This window comes from Chinchilla lanigera, unplaced genomic scaffold (assembly GCF_000276665.1).
Source record: "Chinchilla lanigera isolate Chin_1 unplaced genomic scaffold, ChiLan1.0 scaffold00030, whole genome shotgun sequence".
NCBI lineage: Eukaryota > Metazoa > Chordata > Mammalia > Rodentia > Chinchillidae > Chinchilla > Chinchilla lanigera.
This window is the reverse complement of record NW_004955431.1, coordinates 9,874,501-9,899,384: the sequence shown is the minus strand read 5'-3', so window position 1 is coordinate 9,899,384 and position 24,884 is coordinate 9,874,501. Positions and strand designations below refer to the sequence as shown.

The following is a 24,884-nucleotide window of genomic DNA, read 5'->3' as shown; positions in this document are numbered from 1 at the left end:
CAGGAGCCCATGGAAAAACAGCAGACCTGGCCAGTGGTGCTAACCTAGGACCTCCTGGCTGCTGCAAACTGCAGCAGTGCGAGGTTTTGCGCCAAAGTGACTCCTTACACACACACACACACACACACACACACACACACACACGAGCACCACCTGGAGAGAAAATCCAGTGCAGCACCCGCCATACTGCCAGAGAGTATTTAATCAGATGCCAACTTGGGAAGGGGTTGATTATTTAGGACTGAGCCTCAGAACAACCCAAACTTCAGAGTTCCCAGTATAACCCTCCCACAGTGATAAAAAGTATATGCAAAAATATTGATTAAATGACTGAATAAGTAGCCTTTATTTAGCTGTCAGATTTCCTACTTTCATTAGTCTTTTAACAATATTACACAAAAAGTTGTAAAATTCATGAAAGTAATTTATCCCTACAAAGGAGAGTTGTACTGATACTCACCTTCTCAGCTTTTCTTTGCTTGAATGAAGGACAGAAATCTGTTTGTTTTTCTCAAGTTCTGATGATGGAATTTTAAATTCAAAACCAACGTCATTTCTTAGAGATTCAGAGCTAGAGAAAAGAAAAAAAATCAGACCATGTATTAAAGAGGAAAACAGTCAGGCAATATTAAACAATCAGCACCAATATACTAATCAAACAATGCTTCTCTCCTGCTTCATACAAAGGGGCAATAAATATCAAAGCACTTTACCTCATACATTTGGCACAAATATTTTCTTTCAAAATTTCAAAAGAATGTATTAAAATTATCATAAATTCAATGACTCATCAAAATTCTAAAATGTACTTATAAGAGATACAAGCAGTATTAAAACATTCTAATCTCATCAATGATGACCATCCCAAATTACAGTCTCCATTTGACAATGCTTTGGCTTACAATCATTTTTCAACTTTACAGTACTGTAAAAGCATACCTGCTTTCCATCTTCAGTACAGTATTTAATAAATTACATGAGCTATTGAATGCTTAGATAACCTATTATAAAATAGGCTTTGTTAGATGATTTTGGCCAACTATAAGTGAAAACAAGTATTCTGAAAATTTAAGATAGGCTAGATAGACTAATATGTTTAATAGGTTAAGTGGAATAAATGTGTTTTTGACATATTTTCAATTTATGATGTGTTTTTTATTTAGATACCGCCCCTTCATAAGTCAAGAAGCAGGACTGTATCTACTCTTTGGAAGGAAAGATACATTATAGGAAAAAGCATAAAGGCTTAGAGGGCCAAGATACACCCTTTTCCAATTTGGCCAGCAAAGGGTACTTTCCATTTTAAAATTTGTCATTTAATGGACATTGCCTGGCTCTACCATCTTTCTAGAACTTTGTCCGTACAGTAAAGCTCTTTGAGATTAAAATCCTAAATGAAATCACAAGAGCTGTAGCTATCACTACGCTCTTTAAGTGAGATCATCTTTGGTTTAACCACACTTAACTGGCTGCCAAATCCCTTGCTCGTTCGAAATAGTAGATGGCTGCATTCTACAAATTCCGGAAGTGACTGACTCAAATCTTCACCATCCTCAGTACCCACAGCTTCAGTATTCTCCTTTATTTATAGCCCTCAGCTCTATTTAAGTCCTCCTTGGAAATAAGCTTAAAACGGAGGGACAAAAACTACAAGAATTGAATCTTCGTAAGTATTACATACTAGCATTGGAAGGTCCTGATCCCTAGTTCAACTGACTGTCCAATGCAGGTCTGAATGCCAGTGCCATTATCTCTGAGGAAGACGCAGAGGAAAAGACCCAGCAGAGTGCACTAAAACTTTTCCTGAATATCAAGAGGCTATCCTAAAAGCTACCTAAGGTCTGTAAAGAATCTCTGCATCCTTTCTAAGTATGGCTATCAATAATTGCAGGAATTAGTTCATGAGTTGAAGAAAGTCAACAGAGAAAAAGCGGAGTGGTAGGTGGATACAGGTAAGGTTTGGCTGAAAAAAGGATTCTATTGTTTTAAAAAGTTTGAATCCCCCTTTAGTGCTAACCTAGTCTCTACTAACACAGATAAAGTTCTCCAGGGATGAGGAACTTACTACAAGTTGATCTGTACTCCTGTGGTCAGATATAAACACATAATTATATTTATGAAGCGCTTTCTTAAACTGAGTTGAAACTTTTATAACCTATACTCACGATCCAGGATTCTTAAACACAAAACCATCCCATCCCTCTTCCACAAAAGGGCCTTTTTGTATAACCCTCAGCACCTGAGCTAGTGCTCCATAGTCGACAAGCTCCCTAGAATTTTTAAAAGAAATAAACATAGTAAAATCTGCTAATATATGAAAAAAATACAAAAGAAAAACTAACCAAGTGAATAGATCAGCAGAAAAATATCCTAGGTGTTCACTACAGGAATTCAGTACGGGCGATCCTTGTTCTTTAGGCTTTGCAGCATTTTCTTTCTTACCTGAGTTTTAAAAGAGGACCATTTTAATTCTAAAATCACTAATAATGATTGTACAAAGCAGTAAAATAGAAAGCAATTTATAGATTTCAGTCTGTGAAGCATAAAACCACCCAGCTAAGAAAGCAAAATATTATCTATTCCAGGATACCCTCTTTTCAATCAGATTCTAGTAATTAGCAACAGCTGTGCTTAAAGCACATTCAGCTGAGTTTATCAAATTCCTATTTATAGGTAAATGTCAAAAGACACAAAATATGTAGAAGTCTTCAATAAGCAACTGCATTGTCAAAATACAACTTCTGGAAAAAATTTTTTCACAGCTGCTCATCCTCGGAGCAAAGATGAGACAACTGAAAGAAGGAGTGGTAGTGACCAATAGAAAGATGCTAGACAGGTGATGAGCAGCTGCTCTGCTTCTACTGAGGACCACATAGGACCAGGCTGTACAAAGGACTGTGGCTGCCACGGTTAGCCTTTCCAAGGAAACTGCAGGGGCCTGGACTACGGAGTGTTACAAAGTAAGCTCATTAATCTGAATATTTTTTAAAAAATTTTTGTAAAATGGGAATGTCCATTTATTTCTTTCAGTCTTACATTAACATTAATTAATCTATGTAAAAAATAAATAAAAATAGCATTTAAAAAGGTGGGATATATTGAATGCTCTAATACAAACATTTGCAGGATAAATTATATATGATTATCTTCTAAAAATGTATTCAGGCATATTTTAATTTTTTTTTGGTACCAGGAATAGAACTCAGGACCTTGTGCTTGCCAGGCAGGTGCTTGTGCCACTGAGCTATAGCCCCAGCCCAAGGCATACTTTAAGAACAATACCTTAATTTTCATTTTTAAGATTATTCCAGGTTCCATGAGGTATAACTGATGATTCCAAATTGTTTATGCTTAGTATATACAGCTGGAGTTGATGTACATAACACATTGTGGAAATAATCATGGCAATCTAATTAACACATGTATCATCTCACTATTGTAATATATTTCATTTCTTTTTTATGTATGGGATGAGAACATTTGATATGCACACTCTTAACAGACCAAGTACTGTATCTGAGTAAGCACCAAGTTAACTACGGGTATCAAGCTGTACATCAGATCTCCAGAACTTACTCATCTTACATAGCTGAAACCTTGCACCCCTCGGCCAAAATCTTCCATCACATCTCAATTCTAAAAGATTTCTCAGCCAATATCCCAGGCCTAGAACAACTTAGAACAACCAAAAACAGCCACTAACCAATACTAATTTCAGAATTTAGTCTGTCCTTTCATAAGCAAAGCTAATTTAATTAGTTTGTATTTACATGCTAGCAATAACACATAATAGGTAAAGAGATTAGACAGATCAAATTAAAACACTGATACTCATTCTGTCTAAAACTCTAAAAGAGAAAAGATCACCACCTTATCAATTTGAAGAGTTAAAATAATTTATATGCAAGTGTTTTGAAAAGCACAAAGTATTATACAATCTAAGGTTAGTGCCCTGGCTTTCAGACATTCATATAATTACACAACATGATTAATTTTATTTTACTGACTAAGAAATTATGGTCACTAGGCTACCAGAAAAGAAAAGAAAAAATAAAGTAACAGTGTTACTACAAAAAAAAAAGAAAGAAAACCACACAAAACAAATTCTCTCCCTACAACACCACTTTAGCCCTCTAAAGATGTAAATTTTTTCACAGTATGTAAAGAACATATATTTCTCTTTTAATTTACACTTATTTTCTTCTTGCCTGTTTCACAAAGATAACATGTTCTTTACAGTATACAGACACTAATCCTCAGCAAATAAAGGGCATAAATGGGAAGGCAATTTAAAGCCACATAAACATGGTTTTCATGGAATTTTAATGAAAATTTTCAAGCCTTTGGAAATTTACTTTTTACTCACCAGTTTTTGAGAAACACATTTTCCAGTATTTTACCACAATACTCAGTTTTTCTCTTGTCAGTGGTTCGCTTAAAGTAACATCAACTCCATGCCCTGAAACACAACCTAAAAATCTTTGTATTAAATATTGACCTTGTAATTTCTATTTGAAGAAAAAGCAAACACTATATTCAACAGGCACATACCTTTAAATTTTTCAGGGATTATAAAAATAAACAGCAATTCTGTATTTTTCTTTTGGCCAAATCTGAGAGGGAAGAAAAATGTCATAATGAAGCAAAATCATCCTTCAAAAAATTGGGATTCAGGATCTTAACTTATTAGGAAGTTAATACAGTAATTTTTTATTTAGAAATTTAAAATGTTGGCACTGATATGGAAATTTAGTAAAAGTATCATCTCAAATCAGTGAGGAGATGGACTGCTTTTTTTTTTAAAATAAAAAGATAAATAAATTAAATCTTACCCAATATTTTTTTAATTGTTCATAAGCTTTTAAGAAATTGGAGAAAAGAAGAATGCTTTAAAGAAAAGTTTAGGGATGAAATCAACAAAATCCAGAATACAGGAAATTATAAAAGACTAATAAATAACCCCTTTAAAATACATATGCTCACACACATACACACACACAAATTAAAGAACAAGACAAAAAGTCAAAAAAAGAGGGACAAGAAAATTGAATCTTGATTTGTATAAAGACATTTTTAAAAATCTTAAGCAGAAAAACCTGAATATTGATTAGATGTTTTGACACGATTAAAGAATAAATTTTCAGATGTATACAGTATTAGTGCTGTGGCTTTATTCTGAATCCCTATCTTAGGTATTTATTAAATTATTTGTAGATAAAATGAGACCATGTTAGATTTTCTTTAAAATAATCCACTTATGGGCAAGGGAAGCTCTGAAGACAGGAGAGATGAAATAGACTGGACAGATGTTGATAAGCATTACACCTATTTATGGGCAAATGGAAATCCACTGTTCTATTCTATTTTGATATGCTTGAAATTTTCCTAAGTAGGACTTTTAAAGAAATTACGGCATTTATACTTAAAGAAATTCAGGAGTACAGTAAGTCAGCTCAGCCTTAACATTAACTAAAAAGAAATGATTTTCCAAGTATAATATTACTGTACTTTAAACCACACTTTAAAGAGAATCAAGATCCTGAGAAAAATAAAGTATTCTTAAATACCTAAGACATCTTTTATTAGTATATGGGTTATATATGGTTGTGACTTATTAAAACCAGAACTGGAAGAACACCCATGCATAGAACACTATCCAGGGCTAGGGATACAGCTCAGTGGCAAGGTGCCTGCCTGGCAAGAGCAAGATCTGAGTGTGACTCTGGGTTCCAAAATATTTTTTTAAATAAATAAATAAATAAATAATACTATCTAATTTATTTATAGTCTTTAAAAATGTTATACAGTTTTATACTTAATTTGAATATATATCATTCTATATTCTAAATTATATTCTACATATATTTATCCCTAGATATCTATGGTAAACTGGTTCCAAGACCCCCTGGGGATATGAAAACCCTTAGATACTCAAGTCCCTTATATAAAACAGTATAATATTTGTACACAATCTACACACATCTTTCTGCATACTTTAAATCATTTCTAGATTACCTGTAGAATCTAATAAAATGTAAATGCTATGTAAATAGTTGTTATCCTGTACTGTTTAGGGGATGATAACAAGGAAAAAAATCTGTACATCTTCAATACAGACACAATCAAAAAAATATTTCCATCTGCAACTGGTTGAACCTGGGCATGCAGAATGTGTAAATATGGAGGACTGATAACACATAACTTACATATCTGAGTCATCCATATTAAGAAACTACACTAGATTCTGTGCTGGGCTCTGGGGAATACTGTGGTTAAAGACAGACAAGGTCTCTATTCTCATTCAGCTAGTAGTTTTCTGGGGAGGACAGACATTAAATTACTGCAGACAATGAAGTAGCTGAAATTATATCCCACACTATGAAGGAAGTCTTGGGGTCCACGGGAGCATAAGGTGGCCATGACCCACACTGCAGCCCCAGTTGAGGCTTCCAGGTAGAAAGGCCTCCACAGCTGGCCAAGGAGTCACTCATAGGAAGAGTGAGGGACAGGGGAGGGCACGAAGTAATATACAACAGAGAACATTCTGGGCAAAGGCAGCAGCTGCACGTGCACAGACCCTGGGGAGGTAGAGGTCAAGATAGTTTAAGAAATAGAAAGAAGTTCAATATGGCCCCCGCATGGTGCCTGTGAGGAATAGAAGCATGAGATGAAACCAGAGAAGGCAGGAGAGAGGCCTCAGCTCTGATCCTTCTAGGCCCAAAGAAAGATTTAGTATTTCATTAGAATGGGCAATGGGAATCTATTAAACCTGGGAATAGCATGATTCTATCTGCATTTCAGAAACTCTCCTCTGCCTGAGTTGGGATAGATTGACAGGGATAACACCAGTAGACTACACCTTTCCAGGCAAGAGGTTGATGGTAGAAAAGAAAGCATATCTGAGAACCTTCTGTAAAAGAATCATTTGGGATATTTACTACATTTATTACTTCAGACAAGCAAGGTTGTTGCTAAAATGTGTCATTCACCTAGTTGAAGTCTATTGGGGCTTGATTCTTCTATGAATTCTGAGGAGTCTGGGTTGGAAGAGAAGAAAGGAAAAAATACATAGTTGCCATAAAGACATAGGAATAAGTGGAAGGAAAGATAGCACTTGACTGACTAAATGTGGAGAAGGAAAAGGCACATCACTGTATGGTGTGGAGGGCATAGAGAACGGGAGTAAGAGAATGACACCTGCCATCCTGATAGTGTTTCACACTGCTTAAGTGGTGAGAAAGTGTGGAGGGTAATGGAGCCATGGGCAAGAGGAAGAAGAAGGAGATGGGAAAGAAAATGGCTGAAAAAACAGGACCACTGAGAAACAATTACTGTGTAGTTCACAGAAATTACTGTATACAATCAAAAAAGTGTAAGTCTCAGAGTTCTAGAATTACAAAATTGAAAAAAATGTAGATTATTTGCTTTTGGAAATCACCCTATGGGGCCAGAGAAAGAGCTTAGCACCACAGCACCTGCCTAGCAAATGCAAGGTCTTGAGTTCCATTTCTAGTACCCCCCAAAAAAGAAATCACCCTATAGTTATTGTGTAAAAGGACACAAATTGATTTTGTTGACACTAAAATGTTAATTGGGACAGATTTGTATACCCTGATAACTTCTAAGCTTTATATCAGAGTTAGAACACCTGAATTTTTGTCATTAGCACAAAATCAATGACCAACCCAAACACAGGACTACAGCTGAAACTATAATTGTGGAGCTGTGCAGAGACTTCAGCAATCAATAGAGTTCTCAAAATCCAATACCCCAGCATTAAGCTCAGCTTCCCATTCACATTTTGCCCAAATCAATAGGTTAAAAGAGTTTCTAATTTCCAGTATCACCAGAAATATATCTTCTTTCTAATGAATTAATATTCCTTAAGACAAAACTGAGAAACACAGAAACAAAAAAAAAAAAAAAAAAATCTCATATATCCCAGCTAATATCACTTTTCTTCCATATAGCAGAATCAAACTACAGGCTCTGAGACCTTATAAGTACTTCCCAATTGAAATCTACTGTGTTTTAGAATTTGACAATTCACTTGGGGACAATTAATTTCTCCTTGTGTTTTACAAATCACACTGAATGAATGTCAGGATAGTTCCTGAGAATCTACCCAACCTGTGAACCTGAGTACTGCTATTCTATCTTCAACTCCTGCCTGCCACTAGCATTCCTGAGGAACTGGAGCCAGCCACTAGCTCCAGCTGTATAATGGCTGTCCTCACCCTTGTCTCTACCCCAGATCTAGCCCCCATATATTAATCAGCTTCCCATCTCTGAGACATAATACCCAACAACCACAACATAAAAGAGGTTTAATTTGGCTCATAGTTCAGGGGACTCAATCCATGATCCACTGCCTCTAAGGCAGGAACATCATGACAAAAGGGCATGCAGAGCGAAGATGCTTAGTTCATGGAGGCCAGGAATCAGAGCTGGGAAATAGTGCCAGAGAAGGAGCAATGGACCAAACACAGATCCCAGGCCATGCCTCCTTGACCTATCCAGACATACCTACAAGTGTGTTTCACCAATCTTGTGGGCAGATCCAAAAGCCAATCAAGTTGACTCTCCACCCTAACTGCCACATCTAACCCTTTGTCAACTTCATTCCCAAACACATCTCCTTAAATCACACATAATCTCCAAATGAAGACAACATCAAGTACATATTATTCCACCTAACATAATACAACTATCCCATGTACAACCAGAAATGCAACAAGTCCTTCCCCAAATTTCTCAACATTTACAATATTTTTCTCAAAAATCCAAGTCAAGTGTCTTCTCTTCTGAGACAAAAGGTAAATTCTTAGCTGTGAACTTCTATAAAAACCAAAAGGGTTACATAATACCAAAGTACAGTGGAATAGCATAAACATTCCTATTATAAAAGGAAGAATGGGGGATACAAAAGAATTAGACCAAAGCAAGGCTGAAAGCCAGAAGGGTAAACATTAAGTCCTGTAGCTACATATCCATCATCTGGGATACATAATGGTGATGGAGGCCCTAACCCTATGGCCTTGCTAGATCCATCTGACCTCTCTCTTGAGCTGGACCCATGCATAACCTGCAGCTTTCTTCTACAGATACTCCATTCTTAGCATTTCCAATTTCCAGGGGTCTCCACTATACCTTTGACTTCATCTCACAGATTCACATACTCCCCTTTCAAGGGCCTGGTCTCCCAGGCCTTCTGCTGTCTGGATGGAATCTTCCCTGACCCCACAACTCTTGAAGAAGCATGCTAGTAAAATCAGCATCACGTGGATGACGTGAAGGTCTGCTGCCAGCTCAATCAGTAGCTCTATCAGTAGCCAACACCCTTGCACCATAGCTATAGCAGCTTCTGAGTGTCTGGATGGCTGAGCACAGTGAAATAAATCTTGAGGAACTAATTCCTTAGGTGGCCCTTCTTGAGCAGGGAGCCCAAGGACTCACTTATCAAACCAAATGTTTACACTTTTGAGCCTACAGTAGGTGGGATCTTGCTAATTCTTGAGATGCCCTCAATACACCTTTTCTCTTGTTCCTGTACAAGGTACTATACTTGTTTCCTTTTTAATCATGCTAATCTCTTCAGCAACCATACTTCCTTTGCTCCACATTTACACATGGTTCATTCTAGGCAAAAAATGTAAGTTTTGTCAAATTTTTATGGTCTTTTTGCCCATGACTGTCACTACAAATTGAGCTGAAAGCAGTCAGCAGGACTCATGCCACTGAATATTGTGCTGTCTTAAAACTTCCTCTGCCAGATTAATTGGTCCCCTACTCTTAATCTCGGTATCCCACAAATTCTCAAGACATGGACAAAATGTGGACAATTTTTTGCCAGAATGTAACAAACATGGCCTGTAGTCCAACTGCCACTGAAGCCCTCTTCTCAGCTGTAACCTTCTGAGCCTGGGCTTTATTAGCCACATTCCTATTGGCATTCCTGTCTACTGAGCTCTGACCAGAATCATTCATCCAACAATATTCTAGAGCATCTCTAGCTCACATCTCCAAAACTTTTTGAACTTCTCCTGCAAACCAGTTTCAAAGGCTTCTAAACCACATGATCAGATATGGTCACAACAAGGACCCACTTCTCTGGTATCAACTTCCTGTATCAGGCACTTTCTGGTCACTGAGACAAAGTACTTGATACCCATAACATAAATAAGGGGAGGTTTAATTTAGCTCATGGTTCAGATGATTTAGGTAATGGTCTACTCCCTTTAAGTAGGGACATCATGGCAGAAAAGTGTGGTAAAGCAAAGCTGCTCAACTCATGGTGGCTGCAGGGTAGAACAGGAGACTGCACTAGAAAAGAAGGGCCAAGGAATTAGATATAGCCCCCCAAGGCAATACCTCTTTGACCTAGCCAACACACCAACAAATATGTTCTTCCAATTCCCTGGGCAGATCCCAAAGCCATGTCAGTAGACATTCTACCCTAACCACCACATCTTACTAGTTAGAAAACCAAAAGATCATATACGAATTGTGACCAAAATATATGGTGAATGTTTAAATTTTTAAAAATAAGGCCAGGTGTAGTGGGACATGCCTGTAATTCCCAGCACTCAGGAAGCTGAGGCAGGAGGATCACTATGAGGTCAAGACTAGCCTGGGCTAAAAACTGAGTTTAAGGCTAGCCTGAACTGCATAGCAAAACCCTGTCTCAAAAAGACAAAAAAAATTTTTTTTTAAATATATATAAATTATAGGTCAGGCATAGTGGTACACACCTGCAATCCCAGCCCTTGAGAGGCTGAGTCAGGAGGCTCTCTATGAGCTAGAGGTCAGTCTGAGCTACAGTTTGAGTTCAAGGCTAACCTGAACTACATAGTGAGACTCTGTTTCAAAAAAAATATGTGTGTGTGTGTATGTATATATATATATATGTGTGTGTGTGTGTGTGTGTGTGTATATATATACACACACACACACAATAATTATAATAAAAGGTAATTACCATTAATCCCTCTCAAAATACTCCTCCACACTTCGAACACACCTAGCTCATTGTCCTTGCCACTTTCTGAAGCAGTTCTGGAAGTTCTCTTCAGTGAGTGTCTTTATGAGGTGTGATCCAAACAGTGAATGATACTGTTGAGTGCCATCCAACAGAAAGGTAGGGTCATTAAAGATATTACAGTGTGTCCTCATCCACCTAATTCACTGCTCCCATGAGACTTTTGGGTCTTCCCTAAAGTCAAAATGATCATATAATGTAAAATAAATTTTTAAATCAATTCAGTGCACCAAAGCAGTCACAACAGCACAAGTAAAGACATCCATGAAAAAGGATTTCCAGAAGTGCTTCAGAAAGTTGTAAAATGATAGGCTACATCTGTTCAAAATGAAGGGAAGTATTTTCAGGGAGATTAATGGCAATGTCTCTTTTACTGTAATATCTTTTAAAGTGAAATATTCACCATATTTTTTATCATGCTTCAGAAACATGTTTTAAACTGAGTTCAGGAAAGCGTTAACCTCTGAAAGCCATGATCTATGTAAGCCTTGCATGTCTCCACAAACTAGGGAAAATCTTAAACCCATTTCATTTTGAGCCATAAGGGGAAATTTTTAACACTCACGTCATTTAGAGCCAGAAGGACATGAAGGGGCAAATGCCAGCGTCGTGTTTGGGTCCTAACCTTCTTGAACTTTTTTGTTGTTGTTGTTGTTGTTGTTTTGTTTTCTGGTACCGGGAATTGAACTCACAACCTCGCGCTTGCCAGGCAGGCGCTGTGCCGCTGAGTTAAATCCCCAGCCCCCTAACCTTCTTGAATACAGTTATGCATTGGGCTCTCCATGAACCAAATGCAGCCACATTAATCTCACCTAGTTTATTTGAGACTCACAAGAAATAGATTTTTTCACTGCTTGATTAAAGTAACTATTTTGAGTAAGAAAGTCCATACTTTTACTGTGAACATAGAACAGTGAGTTCATTTGCTAATACTAGTGCACCTATGATGAAATATAGTAACACTCTTGACAGTTTATGCTGGTCCTTACTAAAGGTTAGTATGCCCTGTTCTCACTGTGCTACTGGACAGAAGAGCTCCTCTTATAAACTTCTTAGGTCAAGTTTACCAGTCACGTGGTATTAGAAATTATAAATATCTAGAAATTTGCTCCATGTTCATGTGTACCAGCAATTTATAAGATGAATATTTTAGTAAAACTACAACCATGTGCTAAATGATGGACACATTCTAAGAAATGCATTGTTAGGTGGATTCATCATTGTGCAAATATCATGGTCTACACTTGGAACAGGTCAATCCCTTGATGTGACTTCTTGGTACAAAGACATAGTAAACATGAGATGTGAGACTGTTGCCATTTAACACAGCATACTGTTTTACAGTAAATTTTCTGTAAGTGGAAGGAATACCTCCTAAACTAATTACAAAGTATAAAGTAAACATACACCAGTAACATAGTCATTTATTATCAAGAATTATATGCTGTATATAACTACTGACTTCAACATTATGTGGCACAGCTATAGATAGATATTTTGTTGTTAGTATGTTTACTGCCAAGTATTCAAGGGAGTACTATTAGCAATGCTAACCTATAGCTGAGATGTGCCATAATTCTTAAGAAAGTGTCTGGAAATTACCAATATTTTTATGAATGATTAAAGCAGATCAATGATTAGCACTGTATTTTCAAATACAGCTCTTCTGTAAGGATAAATTTAAGAATCTTTTATGTAGGCTGCTTTCATTTTATTCTAATAGGTAATAGGCTAAACTTTATTCTTATTTTCAATAAAAATCCATATTCCTTACAACATGGGTTTGTGATCATGTGTTCTACAGGTGCAAATAAATATGAACACTTATACTCTAGAATAAATTCTTCCTTTCCTGGAAGGGAACATAATGTGTCCAGAGAGAACAGTAAGAGAAATACTGTAGTTGTACATTTTCCTGGACCAATCCATACTTTCAGGTACTATAAAGCAAAAACAAATACTAAGTGGAAAAATCTATAAAGCAGAAGAAGCAAAGCTAAATCAGAAAATCCATTTGGGTTTAATAATTAAATGTTAGCCAAAAGTCAAAAGATGCTATGCTTTAGGAAACATGAAGTTTTAAACACCTTACAATGAGGCATAATGTATATAATACTCATTACTCCAAGAAAAACAGTATGTTGAAAACCCTCCATAAGAGTTTAAATAATTCATAAACTACTACCAGTTTTGAGAGCAGGCAAGAGAATTGCCATACGTTCTTCTGAGGCCAGCATCACAAAACTAAAGCTTCCAAAAAGAAAATGTCCCTGTTTCAAAGAGGAAAACAAAATCTAAACTCACTGTCCACCCCCCAGCCACATTTCCCCTACTCATCTATATATTCATTCATTATACTTATAGAAAGATACATAAAACTGACTTTTAATCAAGGCCTATATTAGGAATTGGGACTAGACCAACAAGAGACAAGAAAAACAAGTCCAAGTATTTCCACAGATACTTTTTACATTTCAAATACTGTTATGGGAAAATTAATAGAACTACCGTATACATATCCGTACATTTAGTACTTTCATCTACCTTCTTTTGCCTGCTATGAAATCTTAAGCTATGGATTTGCAGCTAAGTGGTAGAGTGCTTGCCTGGCATATACTAGGCCCTGGGTTCCATCCACAGCACTGGAAGGGATGGGGGAGAAGATGAATCTCAAAGGTTTCAAGGAAATACCTTTAATACAAAAGTCAAATATGTGTATAATTTTAGAAAAAACCTGAAGGGAGAGCAAAAAGTTACCGCTGAGTTTTGTGAAAATGAGCCCTACAGTTTTAGGCAAATCATTTTGGCCTTAGTTTTCTCATCTGTCAAAAGTAGAGGCAGTGAAACTCTATTCTACACACCTCATAGATCTGTTGTAAAAATAAAAATACTATGTAAATGCAACCAGAACTCTATCTACAGAGTTATTAAAGCTATGTAATAACACAGGCACATACTCAGGAAGATAGTTCATAGTATGTTCGGCAGTGAAACCCACTATTGAGGCAGTTTGCTTGGTTTGCCTAGAAATCCTATTTCTAATTGAAAGCCAAGAGAAAGAGAAATGCAGAAGTCCAGCTGCTCTAAAAACCACAGGGGTACTACCTGTCTTTCCTTAATAAGTTATTCAATGGGCTTGTTCCCACCCCAACACTTTTCTTCCCTAATACATATAACTTGCTCACTTTGATCTCTTCAAGGATCACTATGTTATCTAAACTTTCTGTTTTAGATTAGAAAGGCCTGTGCTATAATTCTGACAAGTTTGTTAACATTCCAATATTATCTATAGTTCCATTTTCTTTATCAGGAAAAAAAAAAAACCAAGACTGTTCCCACCTAACCCTATTTAAAGACATCTTAAGTGGTTCAAAATCCTACATCGTCAGGCAGGAAAGAACCTAACTCTTCCAATAATGGACTTCAGATTTTGAGAGCGGGAGTAGACTAGAAAGTAGGAGAGCTTCCATGGGGCTGCAAGATGAAAAATGAATGCTGGAGGTAGTAATCTCTGATCTCAGTGCATCCAGTGAGCTGTCTCCAAGAGACAACTTCAGTCCACAGCCAACACAGCCTAAAACGGAGAGGCTTGCTTGCAGTAACAATTAATGAACTCTGAAAAGATGCATCATTTTCATTTTAGTTATTTAAAAAGTGTACCTATAGGAGTAATGTAAGCACTATATATCAAATAAATTTCTATAACCAATTAATTAGTTTTTGCATTCTCACCCATATATATTATTTCACAAGTTAAAATAATTCTTATAATAGTGTGTCAAACTGGCAATAAAAACATGTATACAAATTCTGCCCATGAAGATATGCTCCCTTTTAAAAAACAAAGCAGGAATAGATTATCTTTTCAGGATTTTTATAGAAATGCATTTTGAAAAAACTATGCTAAAGACATAGAGTCAAGGGTTTAAAGTTTACCTAATTGACTTGACAGCTTCTAGCTCTTCAGCAGTGAGGAATGGAGCTGTCTTCAAGAAAACCATGTCAAATGTGCAGTCATCCAAAAGGGCAACTGCCTTCTTCATATCACTAATGGTGACGGTAACTTCTGCTGAATTTGGAAAGAATTTCTGTATATCATCAGCCAGGCAGCAAACAGTGACATCGCCAACTAATAAAAGATCTATTTTTGCCTGTAAAAGGAGGAAGAAAATAGAAGCAGAATGTAAGTGCTACCTGGGCATAGAGAAAATATTGTGTGAGAGGATAAAATAAATAAAAGTGACAACATGATGACTGCTTCTACAGCTGTAATGGCCAATCAACTAAGCAGGAATCATTAATTTCACATCCTTAATACCTAAGGTAGTGAATGGATCTAATGGTCATCCTAGGTTTTTATTTTGCCTACCAATGTTATACTATTGTACTTTTCATGTAAATCTCACTCTTGTGCTATTAACAACAGACAGGATTCTAATAACCCCAATTCCCAATTCTCTGTCCTCCTGAGAAAACCATACTGGTGACTCATATAACTTACTTTGACAAAATGTACATTCCAGAGAGCAGAGAAAGCATTAAATTCCCAAAGCCTAAGAAATGCTCAAGTAACTGCTTTAAATAGAATATACATGGCATTCAAATACCAATACTGGAAACCTAAAAAGATCTTCACTTCTACTTTTGGTATTTTCAGGTACAATTAGGAAAAGCAGAATTTCCATCTTCACCTTCACTAATGTATGTTTTATTTCTGTAACTAACAACACAACCCACAGAAAATGTACGAAGATGGGGATGCCTGAATTAATGAAACTAGTAGAAGATAACTGGAAATGTCAGGCACAGATCGAGCCATACAAGAAAACAGCTTTAGGAGTTGATAGTGGTAACTGAAGCCAAAAGAAGTGGAGGAGTAGGAAATATCTGTACAAAGAGAAAGCCTGCCAAAGATGCAACTCATTCTGTCTTACGTTAAAACATGCTTTTATGATATATCCTAATGTTTTATGGCTTTATTTTTGCATCTAGTTTTTTATTCCATCTGGAATTGACTTAGTTACTAACGTAAGCTAGGTATTTATCTTTTCCGAGTATAGAGCTAACTGACGCAACAGCATTCTTGAACAAGCTAAACTTCTCTCAATGTTTTTTAATGCCACCTTTGTATGTGATTTTATATATACATTTTTTTTAATTCATCCCAACCCATTTATCTACTTGCCAATGTTTGGTTAATAACATGCTGTTTACTTACTAGTTATTTATAGTGGGTTTTGTTACTTGATAGAGTACAAAATTTGTTCTGTTATTTTTTAGCTTGGCTGTTCAATATTTTCCCACAATTTCTTTTCTAGCAGAATTTTAGCATCAGCTTGTCAAGGAACCCTGCTGAAGTTTTGATTATGCTTACATTTATTTTAAAGGTTAATCAGGGAATATTATTGCTGTACTAAATTTCCCTGTTCAGAAAGTATGCCCCCCAGAGAATGTAGGATCTTTATGTTCTTGATCTTTACAGTTATTTTCATATAGGCTTTGCATCCATCCTTACATATTCTCAAATATTTTAACATTTAGAAGTCATTATGAAGGAGACATCTTCTCATTGCATTTTTCTTTTATCACAGAAGATGTAATCTCTATACACAGATTTTGCTTTAAGTACTTCCTGGTTCTATCTAGTTCCAATATATTTCAGTTGACTCCTCAGTTTCCTAGGGAGATAATTATAATCTTCAAAAAGTGACATTTTTATCTCAGTTTTCAGAATGTTGGCCATTTATTTATTTAAAGCACTGGCTAGAACATCTAAAACAATGGCTCATTTTGTTTTGTTCATGGATTTAGAGGGAATATTTTGAACATTTTCATATTTAAATATGAAACTTACTAAAGGTTTCTGGTCAATATCTTTTATCAAATTTTAAAAGTTTCTATGTAAAGGGGGCGGAAATCTATGAAATGCTTTTTCAGTATGCATACGACCTCACTCTTATTTTTTACCCTTTAATCTGTTAGGTAGTAAATTATATTGCTAGATTTCCTAGTGACAAGCCATCACTAGTATGCTGGGATAAACCAATTCATAATGTGTAATGAATTAATTCAATGACTGAAATTTTTGCATCTATAATCACAAGTGAAAACGGGTACAATTTTCTTTTAATATATAGTCTTATTGGGTTTGGCTGTCAGGGTTATATGCTAGCCTTGGAGAATAAAACAGCTACAATATTATTGCATATTGTCAAACATTATATTAGACATAGAAATTATCTACTTCTTGAAGGTTATTTAAAACACGTCTATAAAACTTGGTCCCAAAGATAGTTATGTAGGTGGATCTTAGATCTTTTACAGTTCTTTATTAATTATTGGCAAATTTAAGTGTTCTACTTTTGTTAGACAAACTTTTTTCCTGCATATTTTTAAAACTCCACTTCATCTATATGTATTTTCAAATGTATTATTTTTTTTAAATGTAATATTTATTACTTGATTCATCTTGCTAAGAATAAATTAATATGTTCTCTATCTTTTCTGGAATGCTTTACAAGAAACTACAGAATTGTATGGTCCAACATGATAACTACATATAACCACTTAAATTTAATTAAACATGTTAATTAAAACTTGAACTTCAGTTCAGTGGCACTAGTCTTTCAAGTGCTCAATATCCACATGTAAGTGGCTACCATACCACATGGCACAATTGTATATCATTTTCATCACTGTAGAAAGTTATGGACAGCACAGTAGTAGACCTAAATGTTCCAACTGTCATACATACCTTACAGGTTGTAGTATATAGTGCATTCATATTTATTCAATGCTAAATATATTTTGTTTATATTTCTATTTTTTAATAAGAGTTACATTGAACTCCTAAAGGTGCATTTAATTTTCAAAAGGATAGTGTATTTTATTTTTTTTATTTTAAAAATAAAAGGAGGAAAATATTAACAGACAGTCAACATTTTACAAAATAGCAAAGGAACAGTACAGACAGTACAGAGTTACAAACAGAGTGGTAGGGAATTAACAATGCTTATTGTATTACATACTGATATCTTCAAAGTTTGTATGTATGTATATGCAGGATAGTTAACATGGCTTTTCTACTGTTTTGTATTTCTTTGCTGAAAGAAACTGTCAATGAGTCCTTGGTTGGTCAGCTTTGTATGTCTATATCTGCTTTCATGAGAAACCACTTTGAGGATAGTGTATTTTAGAAATTAGTTTTGTGATCTATTCACTGACAATTTCTTACTTCAATATACTGTCAAATGAAATGCCCTGCATGATGTCTATTTTTTAGAACTTGTTGACATTTTATTCATAGTTTAACTATAAGTTTTTGCTAAGGTACTTGAAAATAATACCCATTTTCTGTTGGGCATACAGTTCTATATATCTTTTAAAGCAAATCTATTATGTATTTTCTTATACTAGGTCTACTTGAGCTTTCTGTTTATGAGATAGGTATGTCAAAATTTCCCTAAACATGGTTTTTTCCATTTATCAATTTCTCTAACTACAGACCCTATTTCTAATTATGGGACAGGTACATAAAGCTTCTTGATAATGATACATATTTGCATAAATACGTAATTATATTATGTCCCGTATGATGATCTATGTTACTATGTAAAATAGAATCATATCCTGATAATTATAATAGAAAAGTATATATGAATAAAACTGTCATTTTTAATGCTCTTTACATAAAATTTTACATTTTCTGCTATACACCTCTGTTTTTCATACAACTTTACTTTGAACTGTTCTATATCATTTTGACCTTGTGTGGCTTCTATAAATGGCATCTAAGTTGTTTTTAGGGCTTTTTCACAAACTGAGTTTTCCATTTTTGATGTAGAAACACGTAATTGATCAGTTAATACCATTTATATAATGTAACTAATTAGCTAATATCGATTGTGAAACACTGGCAACCCAATATGAAATAGTCTTATTCCTTTCAATTGTTATTCAGGTTTCCTACTTACTATTTTTCTTTTTTTTCCCCCATCCTATTGTACCTATAATGCTTTGGGAGTGACAACCCCTATTTCTATTCTTTGAGTGGTTAGTTGCTTTAGTGTACTATTTAGAATTAATTTTTGATTTACAGAAGAGCTGCAGAAAAAGTATAATGAATTCTCACAAACTTCCTATTAACATCTTCTACAACCAAGATACTACTATCAAAACAAAAAAAAAAAATAGGCTTTTACATGAAAAAAAAAAAAAAACCAAGGACTTAACATAGGAGAGTAACTACAGACTCCCACTAACGTCCTTTTTCTTTCGCAAGAGCCCATCTACGATAACACTATGGTTAGTCTTCACTGTCTCCTAGTCTCCTCCAATCTGTAAAGTTCCTCAGGTTTCCCTTGCTTTTTCTGACTCTTGAATAGTACTGGTCAGCTATTCTATAAACATTCCACAACTTGGGATATGTCTGATGGTTTCTAGTTATTAGACTGAGACTGGATTTTTTGTGGGGGGGAAATACCTACTCTTCTGACAGCCTGAGTTACAAAGAAAATTACACTGCTTTGTTTCTCTTTAGGTGGTTTATTTCCTCTTTATTCCCTGGGTTCTGATAGTTCTCTACGTAAGATGTATCTGAGTATGGCTTTTGTTCATCCTTTGGCTCTGGAAACACCTGTCCAATATTTCTTTGGTATTTCCTCCTCAATGTTCTTTTCTTCCTTGAAATCTTCTACCAGATATTGGAATTCTTAAGTTAATCCTTCATATTTCAACTTCTTACTGAGAAATTAGATACCTTACCTTTATATTCCAGCTCACTAGCTCAGCCTTCAATACTTCTCAAGATTTTTACAATTTAATATGCCTTGATAACTTTTAAAATTTTTCCTTTTCTCTTTTGTAATTTTTTAATCACCTGCTTTTTTTTTAGGATGTGACATCTTCTCCAAGGGTATGAATTAGAATTTTTAGTTTATTTCTGTTCCCTTACCTTCTAGCCCATTCAGGCTGATAATTCTGAAGAGTAGGCAGTCCATTATAAAGGCAATGGCAGATTCAGCGTCTAGTAAGGACATGATTTCTGGTTCATAGATGGCAATTTCACTGTTCTCACATGTTGGAAGGGCTAAGGGGTCTCTGTTAGGCCTCTTTTATAAGGGCACTAATTCTCTTCATGATGGCAGAGCCTTCATGACCTAATCATATTTCAATGGTCTGACCTCCTAATACTACATCACCCTGGGGGTTAGGATTACAACATATGAATGTGGAGGGAACACATTCAGTCTATAGTACCTTAATAATCTATTTCTAGTACAACTGTTCTATCTCTACATTTGTTATAACTCTGATGTCTGGCAAGCCTTGGACTGACTGCATGTGCGTAAGCAGTTTCCCTTCAGCTGAGTGGGTTATTTTGCCAGTGGCCACTCCCTTTAATGGGACAACCAGGTTAGATTTGGCGTGAATGGGCAGAAAAGTGGAAACACAGGTTGCAGAACACAGAGGCTAGGATTAGCTAACTGTCAAAATAAAGGCAGGCCTCCTCCATTGTGAAAAACCAAGCACTATGATTTATTTCCTCCCTGGCCAAAGCTGCTTTCCTTTTGTCCTCCTTGTCAATGACAGAAATCTAGAATTACCCACACCAGGAATCCTCGTCTACTTATAATTCATTTTCTTTAAAGAGTAGCTCTTGGGTTGGATCCTGGAGTTAAAATTACCACTGCTCTTGCTGCAGCAGAAATCAACCAGGAAGGTCCCTAGAGTAAAGAAATCCAGGGGCCCACCTGGCCCAGGTAGTCTCCATCCAAGTAATTCAGTCCACACACACACTGCCCACTTTATTTCTGTTAACATTGAGCCTAGACCATCACTAAAACTGTTTTACATCCGCATTTCTTTTTTTTTTAAAGACCTTTTTTTAAGTCTATTTTTTTCTTTCTCTCCTTTTTTTTTTTCCCCCTAATACCAGGAATCAAACTCAGGACTTCGCCAGGCATGGTGGTACATCCCTGCAGGGTCAGCACTTGGGAGCCTGAGGCAGGAAGATAAACAGGCAAGTGCAAAGCCAGCTAGGGCTATATAGTGAGCTCGGCCCAGCCTGAACTACATAGTGAGACCCTGCCTCAAAAAAACAAGACAAAACAAAAACAGACTCAGGGCCTCACCCCTCTTAGGCAGGTGCTACAACACAGAGCTAGCCCTACCCTGCATGTCTTCTCTTTGTGTCTATAGGCTGTAGCTTTCCTACTTTGGTTATAGTGGAAATTTGATCCCATCTGCTTCTTAAATTTACTTGTGTTTTATTTTGTTCTGGGGGAGTTTTTTTGTTTGGAGAGAAGCCGTTTTATCTGAACCAAGATCTCCTTAAGAATTAAGCATTGGTTTGGGTGTTATGCCTCTTTGGATTCTTAATTTAGAATACTAAGTCCCACCCTTTTTTTTCTATGATATTTACTTGCCAAAAGCATTATCATGTGTCAAAATTATCTTCTGTCATGGAGTCTGGAGTGCACCGAGAGGTTTATCTGTTTTCTCAATTCACTGTGAGCCAATCTTCCCTGGCCCACCCCAGAGAGGATAAAAATGTAAACTCTTTAGTGTAGCCTTTCATTGCTTGAAATCAACCTACCTCACCAAGCTTATTTCCTTCTACATCTCTCAAATCCCCTGCATTTTCAGAAGAGAATATAAGACTTTCAAATGAGCTCTGAAACTTGGAATTTCTACAGTGGAGTGTCAGGGCCCTTCTTCTACATGTGCTTCAGCTTTTCATTTTATAAACAGTCCTCATTTCCAGTAGAACTTCAGGAGCACTTTGTGAGTACAGATTGTGAAACACCACTGTGGCTCTTGATTTATTTTATGCTAGTGTACTGTATTGTAACTCCAATGAGAAGTACTGAAACAATCATCGAGTGATCATAATGAGTGATTGAAGTTTTATTTTTTAATTAACCTGGTTAATTGAAGCCACCTATGAATGCACAAAAATATCCGATACAGATAGAGCAGCTATATAAATTTTATCTTTTACTGAGGCCTTTTGAGAATGAATGCGGGTACTACAAATAATTACATTTAAATGACATGTGTTATGAATAAACTTTCCATTTGTAAAAAAACTTTCTATTAGAAAGCTTTATTTTTTCTTTTAAAACATTCTGGCACTCTGGGAGTCTGTTTAAATATACTTAACATTTTTTCCCCATAGATATTTACTGCTCCCCTCCTACTGGGCAGACAGTTCTGGGTTCTAGGAACACAAGGTAGACAAGCTCCCTGACCTCATGGGGCTTACAGTCCAGCAGCCTTCTTTTTGTGGCTAAGCTAGCACGGTTTTTCATGTCTGGAACACAGAAGAGTGTGCCAGCTTCTGTTCTATCAAAGCTGTTACTGATCTTTTTTCAACAGCTTGATGCAACTGAAAGGGAACAAAGGATTTTTAGGTAAGGATCAGAGTCAGCCTTTAGTTCAGCCACTCACTCGGTGACTTTGAATCACATACTATGTGATCCTGGTCTGAAGGATTATACTTATATTGTCATAGTTTTAAGGATAAATATTTGTGTATGTCCTGTGGGTGGTAGTTATTGCCATATTTTCTCAAGTGATACCACACTTGAACACAAAGAACACCAAAAATGTCAATACAACCTGACAGGGAGAGAGAAGACAGGGTGCAACTTGAGGAGGAAATGTGTCCCCGCTGGGCAATGAACGCAGCTCTGAATGGAACTGTTCTCTGCACCATTTGAGCCACAGAGCTTGGCAAACGGGTCTACTGAAAAGCAAAAGGGGAGCTTCAAATAACAGAAATCAGCTGCCTAACTCAAGCCTTTTAACAAGTAAGCACCTGGTGTTGATTGCAACATTCCCCTCCCAAGCTCAGACCCTAATGTTCTCCCAGAATCTCACAGTCTTGTCAAGAAGAGTGAAGAAAGCCAAAAAGGAAGAACATGGATACTGTGGAGTGAGGAGAAACCTGAGTGGAAGTTGGAAATCGGAAAAGATGCAAAAGAACAGGCACCACTAACCCATACTCTTGCAGGAGTCTCAAGTTTGCACGGTGCCCTGAATCATGGCTCAGAGGCTGCAGGAAACAAAAAAGTTCTAGAAAGATCTGATTAGCTCTCTTACCACTTCTTTATGGCATGCTCAGAATGTTCATAATAAGAGAAATTCAACACAGTTCAAGTCCACTACTCAGTAACTCAAGAACACAAGTGAATAGCTCATAATCAACATAAATCTTCATACTTATTCAGTTAAAATAGCTTGTTGTTGGTATAATATATGAACACAGGTGATGAGAAGGCATTTACTAACAAAAGGAAAATGAATAGTTTCTAATATATTCTGCTTTTGCAAAACTGCCTTTCAGTACACTTAAAATTTTCACCTATAAGCACCAGAATTTGAAGCGATGCTAGACTTCATTTGACAACGTATTTTTCTATTTAAATTCCTTACTGCACTTAAAAATAAAGCAATACACTGGGAAATACTGGAGCGTTCAAAAGAAACTAGAGTGAAAATAAAAAGCATCTGTAATGCCACCACTGAGTATGCCCTATTAACACCTTGGTATCCACACTGAGTATGGACAGCTTTTATAATATGACATCATCACTAATGTTCTTTATCCTCTCCACTTTATTTCTGTGGTCACAGGAACATGCTGGGCACTCCAGTAGCTATAATTTTTAGAACACTGGATTTCCATTTGCAATCTGTGGCAGGCTAAAACCCTTAATTAGTAACAGCAGGTGCTGAAGTGCTCAAAGCAAATCACTCCTGTATTTTAGTGAGTTGTTATTTATGTCACTCTTATCACCAGGAGCAGGGTTGACAATCAGCAGCAGCTGCATGGGCCTACACTCTCACGGGGCAATCTTGGGCCTCCAGCTTCCCCAGGAGTCTGAGATTTAAGCAGCTCTATCAGGAGAAACTGAGCAAGCTGCTCTTCTGGCAAGGGCGCACAAAAGGCCCTGCTGGAGCTCCACACTCTCAAGGGTAGGAAAGCACAATTATTAATGTACTACTAGATAATTAGCTATTTTACTCAGAATTCCATTTAGTGCAGCTTTGCCTAATCCTGCACCATAACCTACTACTTTTGAGTTTTAATAGGTTCCCCCATCTTGAAAAAATTAAGAGAACCTGTTAAGCCGGGCCACTCCAGAGTGGTAAATAATTCCTTTTCAGAAAACTTGCTCTCAAGTAGACAGATACGTGAGGTAGAGTCTTCTGAGGAGGAACAAACTGCACTCAGCACAAAAGCGGCCTCTCATATCCCCCCAGGAAGACCTGTGAGACGCTCGAGAAAAAGCAAACACAGGCTGGCCGCGCTTTCTGGGGCGGTCAAGGTTTCATGTTCTCTAGTGAGGCAGTATGGACCCTTTCATTGGTTTGGGTTTTTTGTTGTTGTTGTTTTTTTGTCTGTTTTTTTTTGGGGGGGGTGGGTACTGCAATTTAAATTCAGAGTCTAAACTCCTGGCTACACCCTCCCCCTTTTTTTTTTTCTTTTTTGCTGGGTCTGCCTCCTGCTAGCTAAGTTGCCGAGGCTGGGCTCATCCGCAACGTCGCCGAGAGCCATTTTGGCCTTCACCGAGGGCACCGTCGAAAGGGCGCTTTCAGCAGAGGCCTGAGCCTGCCGTGGGGCTGGAGAAACCTCCCCGGCTCTCCAGCCCCCGGGCCGCGCCCCACATTGAAACACGCGTGTGCGCGTGAGCTGGGGCACCTCGGGACAGCGCGCCAGTCCGCAAACTGAACGCGCCGACGCGCGGACCGGGACGCGGGCAGGGGGCTGAGCGAGGCCACCTCCCCCGCAGTAAGGCTGGAAGCGCGGCTCCCGCGCGGGGCCCCGGGCCGGGAGGGC

General features: G+C 36.9%; 1 protein-coding gene across 1 annotated transcript in view; it reads right to left on the bottom strand.

Moving 5' to 3' along the window:
• Window positions 1-24,602, bottom strand: part of Sohlh2 (spermatogenesis and oogenesis specific basic helix-loop-helix 2) — a 77,262-nt gene extending 52,660 nt beyond the window's left edge. The window contains exons 1-7 of the mRNA XM_013515730.1: window positions 24,547-24,602; window positions 22,661-22,787; window positions 14,975-15,189; window positions 4,552-4,613; window positions 4,367-4,471; window positions 2,343-2,442; window positions 461-571 (exon numbers count right to left, since the gene is read on the bottom strand). Coding sequence (XP_013371184.1) covers window positions 461-571; window positions 2,343-2,442; window positions 4,367-4,471; window positions 4,552-4,613; window positions 14,975-15,189; window positions 22,661-22,787; window positions 24,547-24,602 — 776 coding nt within the window. The remainder of the gene's footprint in view (window positions 1-460; window positions 572-2,342; window positions 2,443-4,366; window positions 4,472-4,551; window positions 4,614-14,974; window positions 15,190-22,660; window positions 22,788-24,546) is intronic.
• Window positions 24,603-24,884: the final 282 nt, after the last annotated feature.